At 42.0% G+C, this 19,502-nt stretch overlaps 1 protein-coding gene across 2 annotated transcripts in view; it reads right to left on the minus strand.

Annotated features, from left to right (window-relative positions):
- The window catches only part of LOC135986681 (gamma-aminobutyric acid receptor subunit rho-1), a 29,039-nt gene extending 20,383 nt beyond the window's left edge, over positions 1–8,656 (minus strand). For both annotated transcript variants that reach the window (XM_065630960.1, XM_065630959.1), the window contains exon 1: positions 8,535–8,656. In XM_065630960.1, coding sequence (XP_065487032.1) covers positions 8,535–8,656 — 122 coding nt within the window. The remainder of the gene's footprint in view (positions 1–8,534) is intronic.
- Between the last annotated feature and the right edge of the window lie 10,846 nt (positions 8,657–19,502).

Below are 19,502 nucleotides of genomic sequence, written 5' to 3' on the forward strand. Positions count from 1 at the left end.
CAGTGCAGATCAGGGAAGGGCATGTTAAGGAATATTTGGACAAATTCGAGGTTTTTAAGTCAATACAGGTTGATGGCACTACCCTGGGAGCATGGTGAGTACCAGCTGTTATAATCTCTGAGCTGGAAGCAGGTACCTCTGAGGACTCCTCACAGGTGGGTGATGCCACTGAGAGAGGACGAGGGTGAGCACAAACCCTTGTTTTAAGCAGGGGACAAAAGAAGGATGTTGAAGTTTTGACGTTTGGAAGGAAACTGGGACAAACTCGTGATCCATTTGTCTGCCCCGCAAGGGGTAACGAGATTATAAAGATTACTCAGTGTGAATCTTTGCAATAATTGACGTCAAACCAGTCTAATGTCCTTTCTGACAGTGTAACTGGCTGCCTTAGTGTAAGCAGGAGGAAAATATTTGAATGAGGTTTTTAATATTTCATTATTTAACTAGGGAAATATGGCTGAAATGAAACTGTGACTTTGAGCATGGTTGAAAGACCATGGTTAGAGTAACTGCCATTACTTTGCTGTCAGGAGACATTAAATGATATCTCACAGATTTCATCCTGGAAACCACTAGTCAATATTTTCAATAATAATGCAGATGACAGAACTATAAGACTCGTGCATGACAACATGCTTGAAAGAGAAACAAACTATTTGGGGTTTGGATCAGAATTCAAAGCAGCCTCAACATGTTGGAGAAATGCTCCGATGTCAGTAAGATGAATTTCAGTAAAAGATAATACAAATAACTGCATGGAGTACAGAAAAATAATTGTACGAGTGCAGAATGGGGAATAACTAGCTAGTTATCAATACTACACTTGTCTAACACAGCAATGAAAGCACTCTGTCTTCACAAGGGCACTCAAAACCATCAATATCTAAGGAATTTTTTTGAGCTACAAAAAATACAGAACTGTAATAATTTTGCTGTTGAGATGATGTTAAAAAGTATTCATATTGGCACAGGACCAGAGATGGACTTAAAGTAAACGAACTGAACAGTAATGAGTCAGCAGGCTTTCACCCCCAAGAAAGCCAAGTAAGAAACTCTTGAACCAGCATTTAAATTGTCCTTGGTGTTACAGGAGTGGAAGGTGATAATTTTCCGCTTCTTTGGAAAAACAGCTCCAAGTGGAATCTGAGAAGCTACAGACTGCTCCACTGGACAAATTAGCTACAACTACAGTAAAAACCACCAATGGTAGACACCAGATAAATTTAGTATACATTGAAAAAGAGCGAGAGACAGTATGGTTTTTCTTGAGGGATATTATGCATTGTAAATACAATAGACTTCTCTAAAAAGTTAATGACCTTGTAGATGGGGGTGATCTCAATTTCCAAAAAGGTGCTGACAGGTCCTTTCCAGAGGGTTGTAAAGAAACAAACCAGTCAGAAAGAGGGAAGTTTCCTTCATGCAAATGGTTGCAAAGTAAGAAACAAAAGGAATAATGGAGAGTTTTCACTGTCGTGAAGGTGTTCAGTATAGTCCCATGAGAATCTATGATAGGATCTCTGTTGTTCAATAAATTTATGAATTGTTTGGGAGAAAATAATAATTATTGACAACAGTGTTTATTGAGGATACGTAACCATTCAAGGTACTCAAAATCAACTGGGAGTGCAGAGTTACAGCAGGACCTCATGATGCCAAGTGACTTCAGATAAAATGACAGCACAAATTCAGTGTTAGTAAAGCCAGAATAGTGTACATTGTTTTGTACTTTGTAGTTACGCGTTTTTTCGGTGTACTTTCAGAAACAAGACAGTGATCGCCTCCAAACCAGCTGTTACTGCTGAAGAAAGTAGTCTCGGTGTTATTGTGGCTATTTCTTTGTAAACAGCTTAATGCTCAGAAAAAAACCCAAACAGGAGTTTAGGCGTTATTGGGAATGGAGGAGCAAACCAAAGAGAAAGCTTCTGTAGCTATTAGTAAAACCACATCTCACACATGCAATGCCCATAGTTTGAAAAAAACAGAGCAGAGCAAAAGCGGGGAGAGAGCTCCGAGGTGGGGAGGGCTCCCAGGCAGCCTGGGCAGGGCTCTCCAGGTGGGAAGGGAGACAACAGCCGAGACACACAGTGCAATTATATAAAATCAGGAGTGGCGCGGTGAGGGTGAACAGGAATTTCACGTATCAAGGAGAAGAAAACAGAAAGGAAGTTCGCAGACACGGCATGTCACCGTGCTGTGACGTTCACTCTCAGCGAAAGCTGCGAGTGCTAAAAACACAAATGAGTTTGGAAGGTCACCTGGCAGTTAATAAAAGAAAGGCCAGCAGGAGCATTTCAGATGTGAATCCAATCCCTGAATCAGGAAATCAAACAACTCATATTTACTGAAAACGGATGAAACTGCCTTGCGGTATCTTTGGGTTTGTTTGGAGGGGTTTTTTGCTGGGCTGTAGGCAGATTTTTAGGGCCTGTGATGTCTCCTCACACCAGCTCATAAAACACATTGCAGTAACGGTGGCTAGCAGACAATATGAAGCTGCTGATCCTGACCAAGTTACATGGTGACAATGTTGACTGGAGGTTTTATCATCAGTGGCCCAGTAAGTGACACAGTACCTGGGTGAATGAACGTAGCTACAGAACCAGCATACAGAGACACTATTCTGTCATGAATTACCTGAATAAAGATAGGAAGCTATGTGAAGTGTAGAAATAATTTCTAGAAAGGATGAAAGGAGGCTGGTGATAATGATGAAAGTAGAAAACATCCATTTTCAAAGAAACGACATTTGCAATGATAAGCAAAGAGAGAGAACACTTTCGTCTGGGTTGAGAGAAAAAAACACAAGATTTCCAAGAAAAGTTGTCATGCAGGTTTGAAGTTACTTGAAAGAACAACAGGGGTGGAAAGGAAAAATGAGAAAAATAGCAAAGCAATAACGAAAAAGAAGTTAATGTATAACAAGATAAACAAGATGAGCACTGTTGGACTGAAAAAAAGGATTTCTGGCAAGTGGAAGAAGAGGTAAGACAGGCAGCAGCAACAGCTGCCAAAGGAGAGAAGGAAGCTACAGAATAATAAAGAGTTAGAAGCAGCAGGAAAACGCTTGGCAGAGCTGTGTGGCAGGGGAAACAGCTGTGCCTAGGGGCAAATAATGAGGCAGATGAAGAGGAGAGCAGAGATAGTCAGAGACAAAAAAAAAAAAAAAAAAAAAAAAAGATGGAGCGAGTTGGAGAATAGGAGGAACCTAACACGGGGAGAAGAAGTGAAGGAGATGGAGGTGGCAGGAGGAAAGCGAAAGGCAAGTTGCCAGCAGGGGAGATTGAAAGATTCCAGTTTGATTGGCCTGAAGCCCACACTGGGCCTCTCGTTGCTCTCATGATACCCAGCGCTGTCAAGGTGCGACACAAGCTGCTGGCCCTACAGAGCAGTGTCGTGGGAGCTGCGGGTCCTCGGCGCTCCGCCGGATCTGGCTGCCTGTCGATAACGTGCTCCTATAGGCAATGCTTTCATCGGGCATTTCATGGACTTATCATGCGCTCTGAAGATTTGATCTAAAGGCAGCTTGCGTTAGTAAGCTTTGTTCATGCAATGAATGCTTTCAGGATCAATCCTGAAGATAAGATACAAGAGCAAAACTCTAGGACAAGAAAACAGCTTAAGGATTGCTGGGAGGTAAAGGAAGAAATCCTGTCAGGGATTAATTTGTAAGGGCAGAGAAAGCATTAGGAGGGCAAGAAAGTGGGAGCTGCCCTACGTGTAGGAGACAGCCTCAGTGAGGGCACCAGCATCGCCACGTGTGATTCACAGAGCACAGACAGCACACACAAAGTGTGGCTGGGGTGTGGAGGAGCTGATAACACCGAACTCCTATCCACATTCAGCAAAGGCAAGGCAAGGTAACTTTAACATTGCAAATGTTCAGTATGATGCTGAGCCTTTGAGGAAAGACCAGAAAGGAACTATGGTCATGATGATGCCAGGTGGCTCCCATCACTTAGGAAGAGTGTCACTAATTGCAATAACATCTGAAAATGTCATAAAGAGAAAGATCTTGGGCCATGAGAGAGACCTTGTGATAACAAGCCCAGGGCTTATTGTAGAAGGTGTCATTCAACTGCTGTAAAAGATAGCTCTTACTGGCAGAAACAGGGACAGCAAGCTCTAGAGGAGCGGAAAATGAGTTGCTATTTGGAGACCAGAGTGAGGAAAAATGATTATAACATGGTCAGGGAGTGGTAAGGACATGACTAAAAACATGAAGTGAGACTCTTAGCTAAGATTAAACAAACATGATCTGTAAATCTTGTACAGTGAAATCTTTTCCGCCGAGAATTGCCTGAAAGGTGTTTATGATGCTGTCCAGGGAGATTCTAGTGTTAAAAGATATTTTTTTTCCCAGCAGTTAGCTCTAACAGAACAACCTGGGCTCAGCTCCAGGCCAGTTCTTTTCCTATTGTTCATCCCCTCTAGCAGATTGTGCAAGTCTAATTAGCAATGCAGGCTTTGGCCCTTTTTTTGGCATAATGATGTTGTGACATTTAGTGACCCTTTGTACCCTTCCAGTGACCCCCGTGCAGCCTGGTGGCTTTCCAAGAGCCTGAGCAGTTGGGAAAGCAGCAGTCAGCCCTCTCGCCCGTGCTCCGGATCTCAGCGCCTTCCTGTAGGAGTTTTGGCACTGCGGATGTAGCAGGAGTAAAAAGCTTTGCAAACCCTGCAGGATTTGCACTCGGCTGACTGCAAACTGAGAACAGGTCCGCAAGGTGAGAAAGGTTTTATTTTTATGCTGCTGCTCTTTGAAGTGAAATTCCTTTGAGGTGATTTGTCCTGGAGATTAGCAAAAATAAGTAGTTGAGTCTTTGACTGGCACACAGACATTTTTACAAATGAATTACAATATTGGAGGACTCCGTAATAAGTTTTCTGCAATGAAGCTGCCTACATTGCTGCTTTCACTGTGACTGTATGCATATTTTGACTTAAACTTAGTTGCCATTTTCTTGTCGCAGTCTGCACTGTGTCTCAAAACCTCATCAGCTTTATTTCAGGGATTTTTTGGAACCTTTTGCAAAATGCCTGTGGTGCAAATCTAGTCCCCAAAGGACCATGGTGTGGGCATAAGCTTTTGTGGAGAAAACCATGCCTGTTTGCTCACCCCTCTTCAGGGCTGTCATGTCTCACGCAGGAATGGCTGCCTTGGGATACCTGCAGTGCCAAAAATCATGACAGTCTGTCCCTGCAGCCCCCATTCACCCCATTTGCCATATCAGCAGAAGTGCAAAGGCTGTGGGATCAGCTGGATGTGGGCAGATGAAAGGACAAGCCCTGGGGCTGAAAACTGCAGAGCAAATGGTGAGTTTTTATTTGAAAGCCGCATTCAGAGCAAGTGAGTCTCCTTGGAAGAAGCTAACACTTGCAGAATAGCACCATCCAAATAAACAAGGTAAACGTTGGCGTATTTCCTCCATCAGCTGCACTGTGAGAGTCAGGAGCAAAGCTGGACGGGTCTGTCAGGGACAGCAGGACGCTGGCAGCACACCCAAGGTGTCAGGTCTCTACAGCAGGTGCCTGCACCACCTGCCAACACCGGTGGCTGGCGCTGAGCTCTGGCAGTAGGGCAAGTGGACGGTCTTGTGCCCCTAAAGGGCTTCTGGAGGCTAGGAAGGGCATGGGTGCAAATCAAGCCACCCTGAGCATCCCATGGTGGTGTGGAGCCAGCCTTTTCCACTTCAGATAGATTTCCACCATCAGCTTCCAGTGAGGCATATGGCTCTCATCAGAAGACAAAGGTTGCAGTGAAGGGATGGATTTCCATCCTGGCCCTTACCACAAGCCTTATGGAGCAAGAGATAACAGTGCTCAGAGAGAAGTAACAAAGCCAGTCGCTATGACTTTTTTTGCTTAATGGATATTCAGGGCTGAGCCTTGAAGGGAGGGGAAACAGAGTCAGTAACAAAATGTTCAACAGCAATCTTCAATGCAAGCTTTTTCTGATGCCATATAGCACCCCTCTTTTTCTTCCAGGATCTAATTCTGTGATGAAAAAGGTCCTTGACTTTGACTGAAATGCAAAGGAACCGTGCCTACTTCAAAACTGTCTGATATGATCAGCATCTTAATGTTTAGGGAACAAGATGTGAGCACGAAGAGAACTGGTTGTACCACTAAGAAAAGATGTCCTGACATACACAGATGCCCAGTCACATCAGGCAAACATGGACCGCAATCCCAGGAGGTCAATGGGCATAACTCTGTATACAGCACCTATGTGAGGACTGTGCGACCACTGCACTCAGTCCTAGTGTCAGCCCCAAAAAAGCAGTGAAAGGACAGAGGAAAACAAGTGAGTAACTGAGTCAAGGTTTGGGAAACATCCTACACTGAGCAATGTAAAAAGATTAGTCTTTTGAATATATCTAAGAGGAGAGGAAGAGGGGTCTTGATCTACTTGGATGGAGAAAAGACAAGCTAGGAGAATAGGAGAATAGGAGAAAACAGAATAGGAGAAAATAGAATAGGAGAAAATAGATGGAGGCTGAAGGTGAAAAATACTTGCAATCCTATTCTGACTTTGACACTGTAGGTAATGATCAGAAATTAGGGGTTCAGTGTACAATTCACGTGGAAGGCTTTGTTGCTTGTGCTTAGCAGGAAATCAGATGGATGACCATAATTGCCCTTTTTGACTTTACAAATTATAGGGCTGTTAAAACCACTGATCTCTTATGGCCTATCCTACCACAGGGGAAAGTGACTGTTGCACTGGGCACCACAGTGCTGGTGGACAACCCTATGACCACGGACCAGCATTACTCCTCTCTCCCCATCAGCTCCTTTCAGCATCAGTACTGCTCTGCTGAGGCAGAAATAGGTCAGAAATGACCTCCCAGGCCAGCGTGGGTGTGCTGGGAGGGAGGTGGACCAAGCTTCTCAGAGCCCTGACACCTCAGGGCTTTCTGATGGGCTTGTCCTGGCACAATTACACCATATATACAAAGTACAGGTGAAGAGGCAGTTCCTAAGTGAACGGAATAGGTATTTCTTTTCCATTTTTACATATTTTTAACACTTTTTTCTCCTGTGGTTTGTTATATCATCACTGAATTGCACTGACATTGTGAAGTGTTTGGTGCAGTGGGAGTTTTCTTTAAAGATGCTGAACAAGAACATGGCTGTGTGCATGCATTACTCTCTGCTTGGGTGCTTTCAGCTCAAATGGTGGTACCTTGCCTCTCACCCCTTTATTTTGCTACGGTCAGCATGTCACCTCTGCTGTCACTGTCATGAAGCCTCAAGGAAAATGGAGGTTTCATGGCTGTGTGTATCCATACTGTCTCTGGTGACACATCCCCTAGGGGCAGATCACGAACAGAGCCACTTCATCTATTTTCCCAGTTATACCTCCACGAAGGTGGCATCACTGCTAAAGCCATTTCCTATGTATAAGATGGCTCGTGGACCCCCAAGTGCCAACCAGGACACTGCGATTGCTCTGTGATGTAGCCCTGACCTGCTACAAGAGAAAGCAAAAAGGCACCGTGCTTTCTACGATTCTATGCCTCTTCCTTTCCACCTTTCAATCACTTTTTTTTTTTTTCTGAAGGCTAACAGGAATCATTTGAATTCCTCCTGACTGTGACAGTCCTGCATTTCCATCCCCATACACTTCACAGTGTTAATGGTGATACAGAGTCATCACAGAACAGAAACAGTGAATAGAGCAAAGCAGAAACGACATAGGTTCAGTCTGTCGCAAGCAGAAGTACACAGCATTTGAACAGCAATCTAAATGTGTCAGCTACATCTTCCAAAAAAAATAAAACCAAAGGATTTTTGTTCCAGGTGTACCTTGTTATGTGCCTGAGTATGAAAAATCCTATAGAAATTTCAAGGTATTCCCCAAATGTAATATAAGTAATCAGAACTCAGTTGTAGCAAAAAACCTTCTTCAACGTAAAACCTCCCAAAATGGCTGTGTACAAGATAATAGGAGAAAAATGTCATGGGAGAAAGAGAAGAATAGACAATATTTTAAATAATTTTTACTTTCTTAATTCAATATACTGAATGCTCTTTCTTCTTCCTCTCATAACTAGCCATAGCCTTGAAGTTTGCAGAAAGACTTTCATTTTTTCCTCTCAAAAGCTTTATAAAACAACTGGTATGCAAATAATAAAATAAATTCTGAATGTTTTAATTTCAGATCTCATGTCAATCTAATCTTTGGTGAATACAGCAATCGTCATGGACCTAAATTTCTTCTCCACTTTCATGTAAATACTCTAGCACATTTTAACCACAACAAACATATGCAAATGTTTCTTTTTTCTGCACTCTTTCGAACTATGGGATACCTCACAAATCCTTTTTTTGGGAGGAGCAGCAATGATTTTCACTGTAGAAAATGCATTAAAACTTATTCATTGGCAAAAGCAGCAACAGAAATTTGATGGAGAGATTGAAATCTGCAAATGCAAACTCTAATTATCTGTTAGTCATTAGATCTTCACCTGAAACATTACATTTGTCCAAACTGTAGCTATTTGAACGTAAAAAAGAAAAAAGAGACTCACCTGCCTTTTTTGTATACCTCATGTATTTCTTTTCCTTGTCGGTGGACTCTGCATTCAGTGGATAAAACCCATCCCCACAACAGCAGGAAGATGCTAAAATGCATTTTATGGACAGTCAACATGTTACCTGAAGGTTCTGTATCCAGAAATAGTCCATACAAGAAGAATAAAACCAAAATGTAGATCCTGTTCCTCTTTTTAAGACATTATCGGTCTGATCATTATTGGAGGGATGTTTACTCATACAAAAAATCATCCTGCAGTATTTAATCTGGACAGTGGGGAAAGCAATTTCCACTAAACCTATAAATCCTTCTACGTCAGATGGCAGGGATTTTCTAGCAGTGCGGAATTCACATATTCTCAGAGAACAATGATTTTTTGTCCAAACAGGCTATTTTATTAACTGGTTTAAACTGAACCCTTTTCAAGCGCCTGTGGGAAATGGATATATGTATTTCTGCCTGGTTAGCCAAAGTAGTGCAGTTGGTAAGGCAGGTGTCATCGGTCGTTCTTTAATCACCGAATTTATCTGTGTAGCAGTGGCATTTGTTACAGGCATTGAGAAAGATTGGAAATATCTATCTATATCTATATCTATATCTATATCTATATCTATATCTATATCTATAGCTATAGCTATATCTATAGCTATATCTATAGCTATATCTATAGCTATATCTATATATCATAGATCTAGATCTAGATATCAGATATAGATCCCTTACAGGGATATAGATCCCTTACAGATCTGTCCCCACATGTGCCTTATCATGGAGACATTGCCCCGTAATCTGCAGGCACTACCAGCCTCATCCCACCCCTTTGCTGAGAAGGCTCTTCTTCCTCTGCCTGTTACCCATGGATTTTGGATGTCTATTTTAGACCAGTTCATCAAGTCACCCATCTCTTTTAATGAAAGCCCCTTCTAAAAAACCTGGAGCAGATCTCTACCTAGTCTCAGCTGCCATAGCTTTATTGAGCTCAGTGAGCATTTACACTGCCTTGGGATCCACAGAAACAACATATCGAAAGCCACTGAAATTTCAGCCCATCAACCAAGGTTCAATTTAATGATATGCTGAGCTAAAACTTTTCCTACAAGACATCATGCAGGCTTCAAGAGGTGGGCAGTCAGTCACCGGCGATTCGTTGCAATGGTTAATCGCTGTTGCTGTTCAGACAAGTTATACCCATCTTATCTTCGAAAGTTATCTGCATTCAGTTTCCACTGATTCATGTATCCTTCTAAAGGAGGATAAAAGGTACCTTAATAGCTGTTCTTTTCACCTGTGGTGATATTAGATATACTGTTCTCAGTCTTTGCAATGATCTATATAAAGTTTTATCACATCTTTCATCAAAGGAACTTTTTCTTCTCTTTGCAACACATTTTTTGTTACTTCATACACACTTTTAAAAAATGCTGGTCCTTTACCTGTGCACCAGATTGCCTCCTGGGAGTAATGGAGATTGACGAGGAATGGATAACTATGAATTGACTTATCTGGCCTGGAAAAGCTGCAGGTCCCTTGGTACACTTGAGAGGAGGGAAGCATCCATCCTCTGACTAACACAGGGGATTTACTAGGAGAAGATACAGAGAAGGAAAAAAAATGTGTTCAGTTCCCTCTTTTTTTTTTTTGCACCATTGTTCATAGAAAAGTTCAAATATGAGCAATTAATAGAAAAATCCTGGAACAAATTGTCAGAAAACTTATAAACTCCCAGAAGAAAATGACTGGATGATGGACAGACATGGGCTCATGAAGAACAAACATGTTGAACAAATTTTACTTCTTTCCCCAACAGACTTCACAGCTTGGGGAGAAGCAGTAGATGTAGATAAGCTTTCAAATCCATCTCACATGAGATTCTCATCAGCAAGACGGGGAAGCATGGTCTTAGTGAAATATTGGTGGGATTGATGCAAAACACTCCTGCCTTTAGCTTGGTTTATCTTGCTGTACCCCAGGAGAGGTTATCCACGATTCACTACCAACATGCAAGAAAGTGACAAGTTTTGCAAGTCATCTGCAAGGAAAATGTGAACCAACCAGGTGCTTAACCCAAAGGTAAGGCTTGACAAAGGTAGAAATGGCACAGTATATGTCTTTAGGTATGTAACAGTTACTTCTGAGAGAAAAAATACTCTATTTGAAATGGCCATGATGTACAGAACAAAAAGTAATGGGCTGAGAGATTAGTAGGGGAAAAATGAGGTTAGATACTAGATTAGATACTAGGAAAAATTTCTAGCAGTAAGGACAATGAAGCACTGCAGTAGATTACGTGGGAAGAGTTTGCAATTGCCGTCATCAGAAATCATCAAGACAGGTATAGCTAATCCTGGTTTAGGACAAAGAGTTAGACTATATTGCTTCTTGGGGTCACTTCCAGCACTATTTCTAAAGGAAAAATAGTAGAAATTTGGCTTATGAGACTTTGAATAAATGTAAAAAATTCAAACATGCAGGAAAAAGAAAAAAGATGGCTATGTGCCTTACATCTGAAAAATAAAACAGAAAAAAATGAACAAAAGATGGTTTTATATATTGTCTTCAATTTTTTCTTAATCTTGAGCTTGAGTAGACAGGGAGTTAATTTTGCCTGCTTTCTCTATGAGAAGAGCTAGAGATTAAAGATATAGCACTATTTTCCTTCAGTAGATAGAAACCCTGTGAATACCAAACAAGAAAAAGAATGAATAATTGGCAGTGAACAGTATTTTCAATGTGTTCATCTGGTTTGACAGTTTGTACACTAGTTGTAAGCTGACTGCAGTTTCCTCAAATGACTTCATTATTTATCAGCTGACATATTTGGGGGGAGGGTCCTAGGAATTTGTGTCAAAGTATTTTATATTTTAACCATTATTTAGTTTTACTTGGTTTGATAATCCCTCAGCATTTTTTCCTGTTCACCTATCAAATGAGTGTTCACAAATATAAAATTAAACATACCCTCTGCTTTCTGGATTCCCTACTAGTAATAACATCAGTACTAACCTTCCACCCATGAGTGACAACATTCACCAGATCTCAGAGCAAATTTTAAAATGTCAGTTGAAAGCTACAATAAACTTGACTTTCCTATAATAACTTTCCCTTGACTTTCCTAACTTTAACACCAGTTCTACAGATAGAAGGCAGCCATCCAAATGTGAAACGATTGCGCCAAATCCCTCCTAGACAGTCAGTAGTTCCAGGGGGTTGGAACCTCATGATCTTTAAGGTCCCTTCCAACCCAAAGCATTCTATGATTCGATGATTCTATGAATATCACATCAGAGCAGATTCACCCCCAGCTCCTGCTGAGCTCAGGGGCCCACTTAACACCCTCCATCTGGCACCGCTTTTCCAGCTCCAGGGCTTCAGCACTTGGGCCACTTTGTTCCTCAGAGTTCAGTGGGACCCTGGGTTTTTACTTATTTAGTGAGGCCACCTGTGTACATGTTTCCAGGCTGCTTGGGACCCTAATCCTTTCTTTACTGTGTTTTTATTAACAAAAGATGATGTGATTTGACCAAACCATATTATTGTAATATTATCACTTGTTAAATAAACTAATTTGAGACAACTAAAGATACACTTTTTCCATTTGACCACAGAAAAGTCAAGTCTTTGCCCAATTTTATTTATAACCCACCTATCTCTAAAATGAGAGCATAGTCAGAAGGAAAAAAAAGAACAAAAAAACCCCCCAAAATACCAAAAGAAACCAAACCCCACAAACTAACAACATAGCCACCATAGGAACCCAGGAGTACTTTCAGTGCCCAAGAGGGCAAGACACAATTCTGTGTGCCTGCCACAACCATAACTCCAGCCAAACCATGAATTCAGCCTTTTATTGTTACTTAATTACCCAAAGCTTCAACTAGTGCAGTAAGACACAGTATACACCCTGTAAATACCCCTGGAGCTATAACCAGACTGCAGCAGCCACACATAAAAGCGCCCATAGCACTTACGTTTTCTAACCTCTTCCTTTATCTAAAAGCCTTTATCTAACAGCTTTTAATGCAAATGTGGATTAATGTGACACTCTATCTCCATTGTGGTTTACTGTTGCCAGTAGCTGGAGGAGCACAAGGGTGCCTACTTAATTGATAGGATGCTGTTTGACTTCTGGAAAGTTATTTCCCCTGTGCAGCTCTGTTTCTTGCAGAAACAGCACTCTTGTGTCTGCAGGGCACATTGTCAGAGTCTAGTTTTTTTACTTCTTTAGGGCCTTCAGTCATGGATATTGTCAGAGACTTTCAAAATCGGGTTTAATGTGAAGTTAGTGGGGTTTCTGAATCTATTACTCGTGTCCCTTTTCAACAAGGGTACCTCCATCCTTTGGGATGTTGACAGGAGACACATGCTCACTCTGCGTAAGGTGAGACATGTCAGCTGGATCCTTCATGTTTGTTGGATATAGGACCATCTCTGAGGACGATTTTAGTACAGATGGTGAACAGAATGTGAACAACCTGGGATAAGTGGCATATCCACTGAGTTTCACTATGTTGGTGTTAGCAGAGATGGTGGCCATTCGTAGCACTCATAGTTCTGCTCTTTGCATGACCCAAAATCAAACACTCCAGGAAATTCAGAGGATGTGAGAAGTATAAATACATGTGTTTACACTGAGGTGATTAAAACTAAAGAAGCCCATGCAGGAAGGGAAAGAGGATAATATTTCCTCTGCAGGCACAAGAGGCAAATACACTGAGTTTGTGGAGAGCAGAGACCAAGAGCTGCTGGCAAGACTGGGACAAGCAGGAATGTTTGAACAGCAATATTTTACTTTTCAGTATTAAAGATCAATGTACCGCTTTATACTGGCCAAGGATTTTACCGCAAATAGCTTTTGTGCTTGATTATCATATTTGTCTTTATGCCTGTGCTCCTGTCTGATCTCTCCTGCACCTCTAGTTTATAATTGCACCTCTCCTGTGAAGACAGGCTGAGACAGTTGGGATTGTTCAGCCTGGAGAAGAGAAGGCTCCAGGGAGATCTTATAGGGGCCTACAAGAAAGGTAGAGAGGAACTTTTTACAAGGGCATGTAGTGATAGGACAACAGGTAATGGCTTCAAACTGAAAGAGGGTAGATTAAGATTAGATATAAGGGAGAAATTCTTCACCATGAGGGTGCCGAGTCACTGGAACCGGCTGCCCAGAGAAGCTGTGGATGCCCCATCCCTGGAAGGGTTCAAGGCCAGGCTGGATGGGGCTTTGAGCAACCTGGTCTGGTGGAAGGTGTCCCTGCCCATGGCAGGGGGGCTGGAACTTGATGATCTCTAAGGCCCCTTCCAACCCAAACCATTCTGTGATTCAGTGATTCTATGAATATCACATCAGAGCAGATTCACATGCTATTAATGGAAAACCCTGGGACTTCTCCAGGTAGTGACAACGTGCACTGGTTTTGGCTGGAACAGAGTTAATTTTTTCATAGTAGCGGGTATGGGGCTATGTTTTGGATTTGTGCTGGAAACAGTGTTGATAAGACCGCGATGTTTTAGTTACTGCTGAGCAGGACTTACACAGAGTCAAGGCCCTTTCTTCTTCTCACACCATCCTCCCAGCCAGTGAGCTGAGGGTGCGCAAGAAGTTGGGAAAGGACACAGCTGGGACAACTGACCCCAACTGACCAAAGGGATATTCTATGCCATATGACATCATGCTCAGCACATAAAGCTGGGGGAAGAAGGAAGAAGGGGGAGATGTATAGAGTGACGGCTTTCATCCTCCCAAGTAACCATTACACGTGATGGACCCTGGCTTTCCTGAACACCTGCCTGCCCATAGGGAGTAGTGAACGAATTCCTTGTTTAGCTTTGTTTGCATGTGCAGGTTTTCCTGTACTTATTAAACTGTCTTTATCTCAACCCACAACTTTTCTTGCTTTTCCTCTTCTGATTCTCTCCCCCATCCCACCATGGGGGGAGTGAGCGAGCAGTTGTGTGGTGCTTAGTTGCCGGCCAGGGTTAAACCATGACACAGGGACACTGGTGGACCTCAAGAAATCATAAACACTAATGAATAATTATATTTCCATGCAACCTATGGCAGGGAGGAGAGAAGAGCCAATGAACCCATGACCCCAAGCCTTCTTATCACAGAATAAAAATCAGATAGAGGCAAGGCACTGTACATGTGCCTCTAAGCCGCTATAAATCCCTAAATGGATTGTGCACTGTATGAAAGGCAAGGGAAATAGGCCAAGCCTGCACTGGGCAGAAACCTGAAAGGCTACAGCAAACAATGTGCCTGAGTGAATTGCAGTGCTTCAGGACTAATGCATTCTTTGCTGTTTTTCACCGCTGAAATGAACAACAATGCTACAGCAACCCAACAAGGCACATCTTTGATTCTGCTCTCATTTTGTTAGAGCTCTTTCCTCAGGGATGTCTTTGTGAGGCGATTGCTTCTTTTCTCCCCACAGGATGTGTCGTCGTACTCGTGGGGATGTATTTGAGTTCGCAAGTGTACACTCCATCTGAGAGATGATGTGCGTTGCGTGCTGAGCTGCGTCTTTTTGTTTCAGACTGTCCTGCAATTTCTCTGAGCTGCATTAGCTGGATTAGGTGGCTTTGTGTGTACTCAGCCGTGAGGCATCTGACCTTTTGCACGCAGGTTCTGCTGCGAGGACTGGAAAAAGAGACTTTAAAAAGAAGAAGATAAATAAGAGATGAGAAGACACTTTTAGAAGGATACTTTACCGTTAGCAGTTTGACAGGGCTGAATTAAAATGTTGAAACATGCGCACTTGTGCCTAGTGCAGCCTGTTGCAAAGTATGTTTGTCTGCTGCTAGCAGATATCGTAGAGGAGGCAGGCATGGGATGCTATGTGTGTTAAGGATTACCCTGATGCTCCCCCATCTATCCTCATCCCAGAACACACAGGGCACTGTTTTACCAGGAGGGACTGCTCACTTAAAGGGTGTGAGTTTAGCCCTGTTGAAAGATCCAGAACTAAAAGGTATGAAAGCATTCAGACTGGATTGAAATTACACTCTGCACATCCTGGATAGGGACTAATTTCACTCTGACTACCAGATTCTGGTCCTCAGTCCCACTATCCAGCCCACATCATTCCACTTTTTTGCAATAAGTACATTTCTTACACATAGAACCCTAGCTAAAATGGGTTTCCCTGTTTCCTCTCCTGTTCCCGCAGCTCATCTGCATCACACCCGTGGGGAATTTCACCCCTAATAAACTAAGGGCCCCTGCCTGTTGACCAAGAAATAATTCAAAATGCTTTTTGAAAGATGGCAATAAAATGGAAATAAAAAGAGGGGTGATAAGTCAGAAATTCTTAGACAGATGCACCAAGACTCCAACAGGGCCATCTTGAGGCAAAAGCTAAGGCAGGTAGGAATAACAGCTACAGAACTGTCAATAGAAATTCAGAGAAGGCAGAAGTGCTTAATAAGAGAGTTGTTCTGCCAATATTCAGAGGGGATTAAAGGAACAACTGGAGTAATTACAGCCCTCAGCCTGACACTGATCCCAGGCAAAATATTGGAATGGCTGATATGACACTCAATATATAAAGAGTTAGAGGGTAATTTGATTAATGTCAATTAGCATGGCTTTAAAGAAAAATAGATCTTTCCAAGCTAATCCTTTTTTGATTAATTTAAAATGTGTTTGCTGGAGGAAATTAAGCTGTGCAATGTGCTTTTGTAAGGCATTTGATGTTGTACCACATGGCATTTTGATTAAGGAACTGCAACAATACAGTATGAAGATAAAATAATGGGAATATTTTAAAACTGTATAAAAGCACCATATTGAATATGACTGCAAATGGCAAATCTTCATCAGGAAAAGTAAGTATCTCCCCCAAGAGACTGGTTCTTTATCCTGTTCTATCCTTGTCAACGAGCAAGAATAAAACACAACTGCTTCCTGATGAAGCCTGCAGTGACATGAAGTAGATTAGAAAAACTGAACGATCACTGACAAGGAGAAAATGGAATAATATAGGGAAAGGTCCAGAAACTACTAGTGTCTTTTGACTACAGCCTATTGCAAAATTATGCATCTAAAAGCCAAGAACGTGGGTCATAATTTTAGTTTAGGGAGGAGAAATTCTGGAAATCACTGGAGAATGTTCTTGAAAAACTAGCTGAACAGCACCTTCTCTCACAAAAAGAGTGGCCAAAATTTGCTAGCTTGTGTGTTTAAAAAAGGAAACCAGCCACAAATTATCTCTCTGGCCATCGTTCACAGGACTCACATATTTCAAATATGGCTTCAGCATCTCTTTTAACTTTTTCAATCAAACACTAGGCATCTGTGTATCTCATCTTGGATTTATTCAGGGATGAACACATGAATGGGACAACTGAATGAACCATTTCCAAGCTACATGGTCTACTGGCAGCCCCTGGACTGCACCTGAAGCACTCTGCACCTCCCAGCATGTCCAAATTCCATACCTGCAGTATTGACAGCTACATCCTAGCCAGCCATCAGGGGCTGCTGGGCATGTGTTTCTATGAAACTGCATTTTATCAGGAGGCAGCTGTCAGTCTGGTGCGTTACCTTCCAGCAGAGGCTGTGTGGCTGTTGAGGACAGCAGCCTGGTAAAGCTGGCTGGCGTACAGAGAGCTGCGCCATGGGATCCTCCTCACGGGCTTGTGAGAGTATTTTTCTAAGTGTGCAGAGTCAGTGGTATGACTCATGTCAGCAAGTGCCACCTTTATATTCTTGTTTTGTTCTGATGGAGTCTGGTATGCTGAATGCCGGTGGACAGCCTATCCTAATTGGCTCCTATATGTTTCCCCTCACTGGAGTCACCTCAACCTTTTACTTTTGACACAAAGAAATTTGGAAGCTTTTATTTTCCTCTGTGAATATGCTGCAACATCTCCAGGTCTGTCGATTCTGATATTTCATGGTTTTGCACTAACATTGGAACATGATTGCAGATTGGGGCAACTCTAACAACGGTATTCCTTGAATTTCTGTGCTGAAATGATGTTAGTCTGACATTTGGATGCACTGAACCTCTGTGAATCATACATGGTCATTTGGAAAATCACCAGTTGATTCCTTTTCTTTTGCTACATATCTTCATCACTGTAACAATGATGCAATAAAAAAAAAAAAAAATGAAAAGATATTATGAACTGCACAGAAACACACCAAGAAGAGAAAAGCAAACAAGAGCCACAAATCTGTAACATGCCATTCCGATCTCAGTGGCCAACTTCTAAAAGCTACTTGATGGGTTATCACAGATAAACTTATCTGACACAGTTTCATCACTACAGCTGGCACTGTTCACCTCCTCAGGATCTCAGGCTGCCTGCAGTCCTTCCAGGTCTTCAGATCTGTGATGAAACAAATGCCACAGCAGACATTCCCCACTGTGTGTCCCTTCAGCCTGTTACCACTAAGTGTCACCCCACTGGTGTGCAATTGCTCTGTCCTCCACATTTACATTGGTGAACCGGAGTTGTTTTAGACCACTTTATCAACCAATGTATTCCCTGTCAAAAATTCTTGTGCTAGATACAGCTTGGATTTTCTCTCTTTTAAAAAATTCTATTCTAACTGAGACAATTACCTCTTTTATTAACTTCCAGGATCTCAGTTTAGCAAAATATTCATTTGCTCAGTTTGTCTTACTGCCGTTGTTAATGTCTTTATACAAACAGTGGGTTGAATCCACAATGAAGCACATCGTGTATCTCCACCAGCTTAGCTTCTGCCCCTTGTCTGCAGATGCTATATGGTGTAATATGAGAAGATACAAGACTGTAATTAGTAGAACATTAGTCTGATTGGAATATTCAACTGAAATAAAGTATTAATAAGAGGTCTTGTTTTGCAGCAAGAGACTGCAAGTGTACAGGAATCAACAGATGATTATGTAGCATAGAAATCACTGCCATTGGCAAATGAGTAAGCTTAGTATGGCTGTAGAGCTTCTTGACAAGCATCCTACTTGTTCCTCTGAAAAACCAGGGAGTTTCTCAGGTGTCAGCACAGACTGCTCTCAGAAGTGGCTCATGTCACAGAGGAAAACAAAACCAAACAACAAAAAAATGTCCAAAGAAACCAACAAGTTATTCTGTCAGCTGGACCCCAGGGAAAACTGCCTTTCAGATTACAGACCTGGTGATCTGGCTAATCCTGGGCACATATGAAAAACACATCAAGCAGACACCTAAGAGCTTTTCCAGGACAAGTCTGGAGAGGACACACCAGTGTTCAGTGTCCTGCCTCTATCTGTTGCAATCTGCGCTCCACTATCAGAAGACAAAACCAAAGCTTCCCTGCCCTTTGTGTCACCCAAGTAAAATATATGAAAACGAGCAAGTGTGGCAGTGTCTCAAACTTTGAAATTGACTGGCTCAATACTGAAATATGCGTCTTAAAGCCATGTGATCCAAACAAATTACAACCATCTACTTCCCTTACCTTCAGTTTCCTTGCAACACCCTTGTAAAGAAACCAAGCAAATAGATGCCCAAAGCCTACAAACTCATCTCTGTAAACTCATCAAGCCCCATTTTGTAACACTTTAGCTTCTCTTATCTCACTTCTCAGATTCTCAACATCACCGATAGTTAGAAATCTTCTGGTTTCTAGTTTTGCCTTATTCAGATCTATTCATTTCAACCTGTATCAGTTTACCCTTTGACATCAATAATTCTCCTTATCTGGTATTTATCCTTCCTGAAGTGTTCACAGACTGCAATCATATGCCTTCACAGCCGTGATTTTGCAAGGCTCAACAAGACAAGCTCTTTAATTCTCTCCTTGTAAGGCAGCCTCTCTATTTCCTTAACTATTCTAGGAGCCCTTCCCTGTGCCTGCACCTGTTCACATGCATATTTCTTCAACACAGGTAACCAAAATTGTACAAAATATTAAAAATGAGGTTTTACCAAGTACTCTATACCTGGTAATAATATTTTCTGCCTTTACCAAAGAAGTCACCTGCTAGAGCATCAT

This window comes from Caloenas nicobarica, chromosome 3 (assembly GCF_036013445.1).
Source record: "Caloenas nicobarica isolate bCalNic1 chromosome 3, bCalNic1.hap1, whole genome shotgun sequence".
Lineage (NCBI taxonomy): Eukaryota > Metazoa > Chordata > Aves > Columbiformes > Columbidae > Caloenas > Caloenas nicobarica.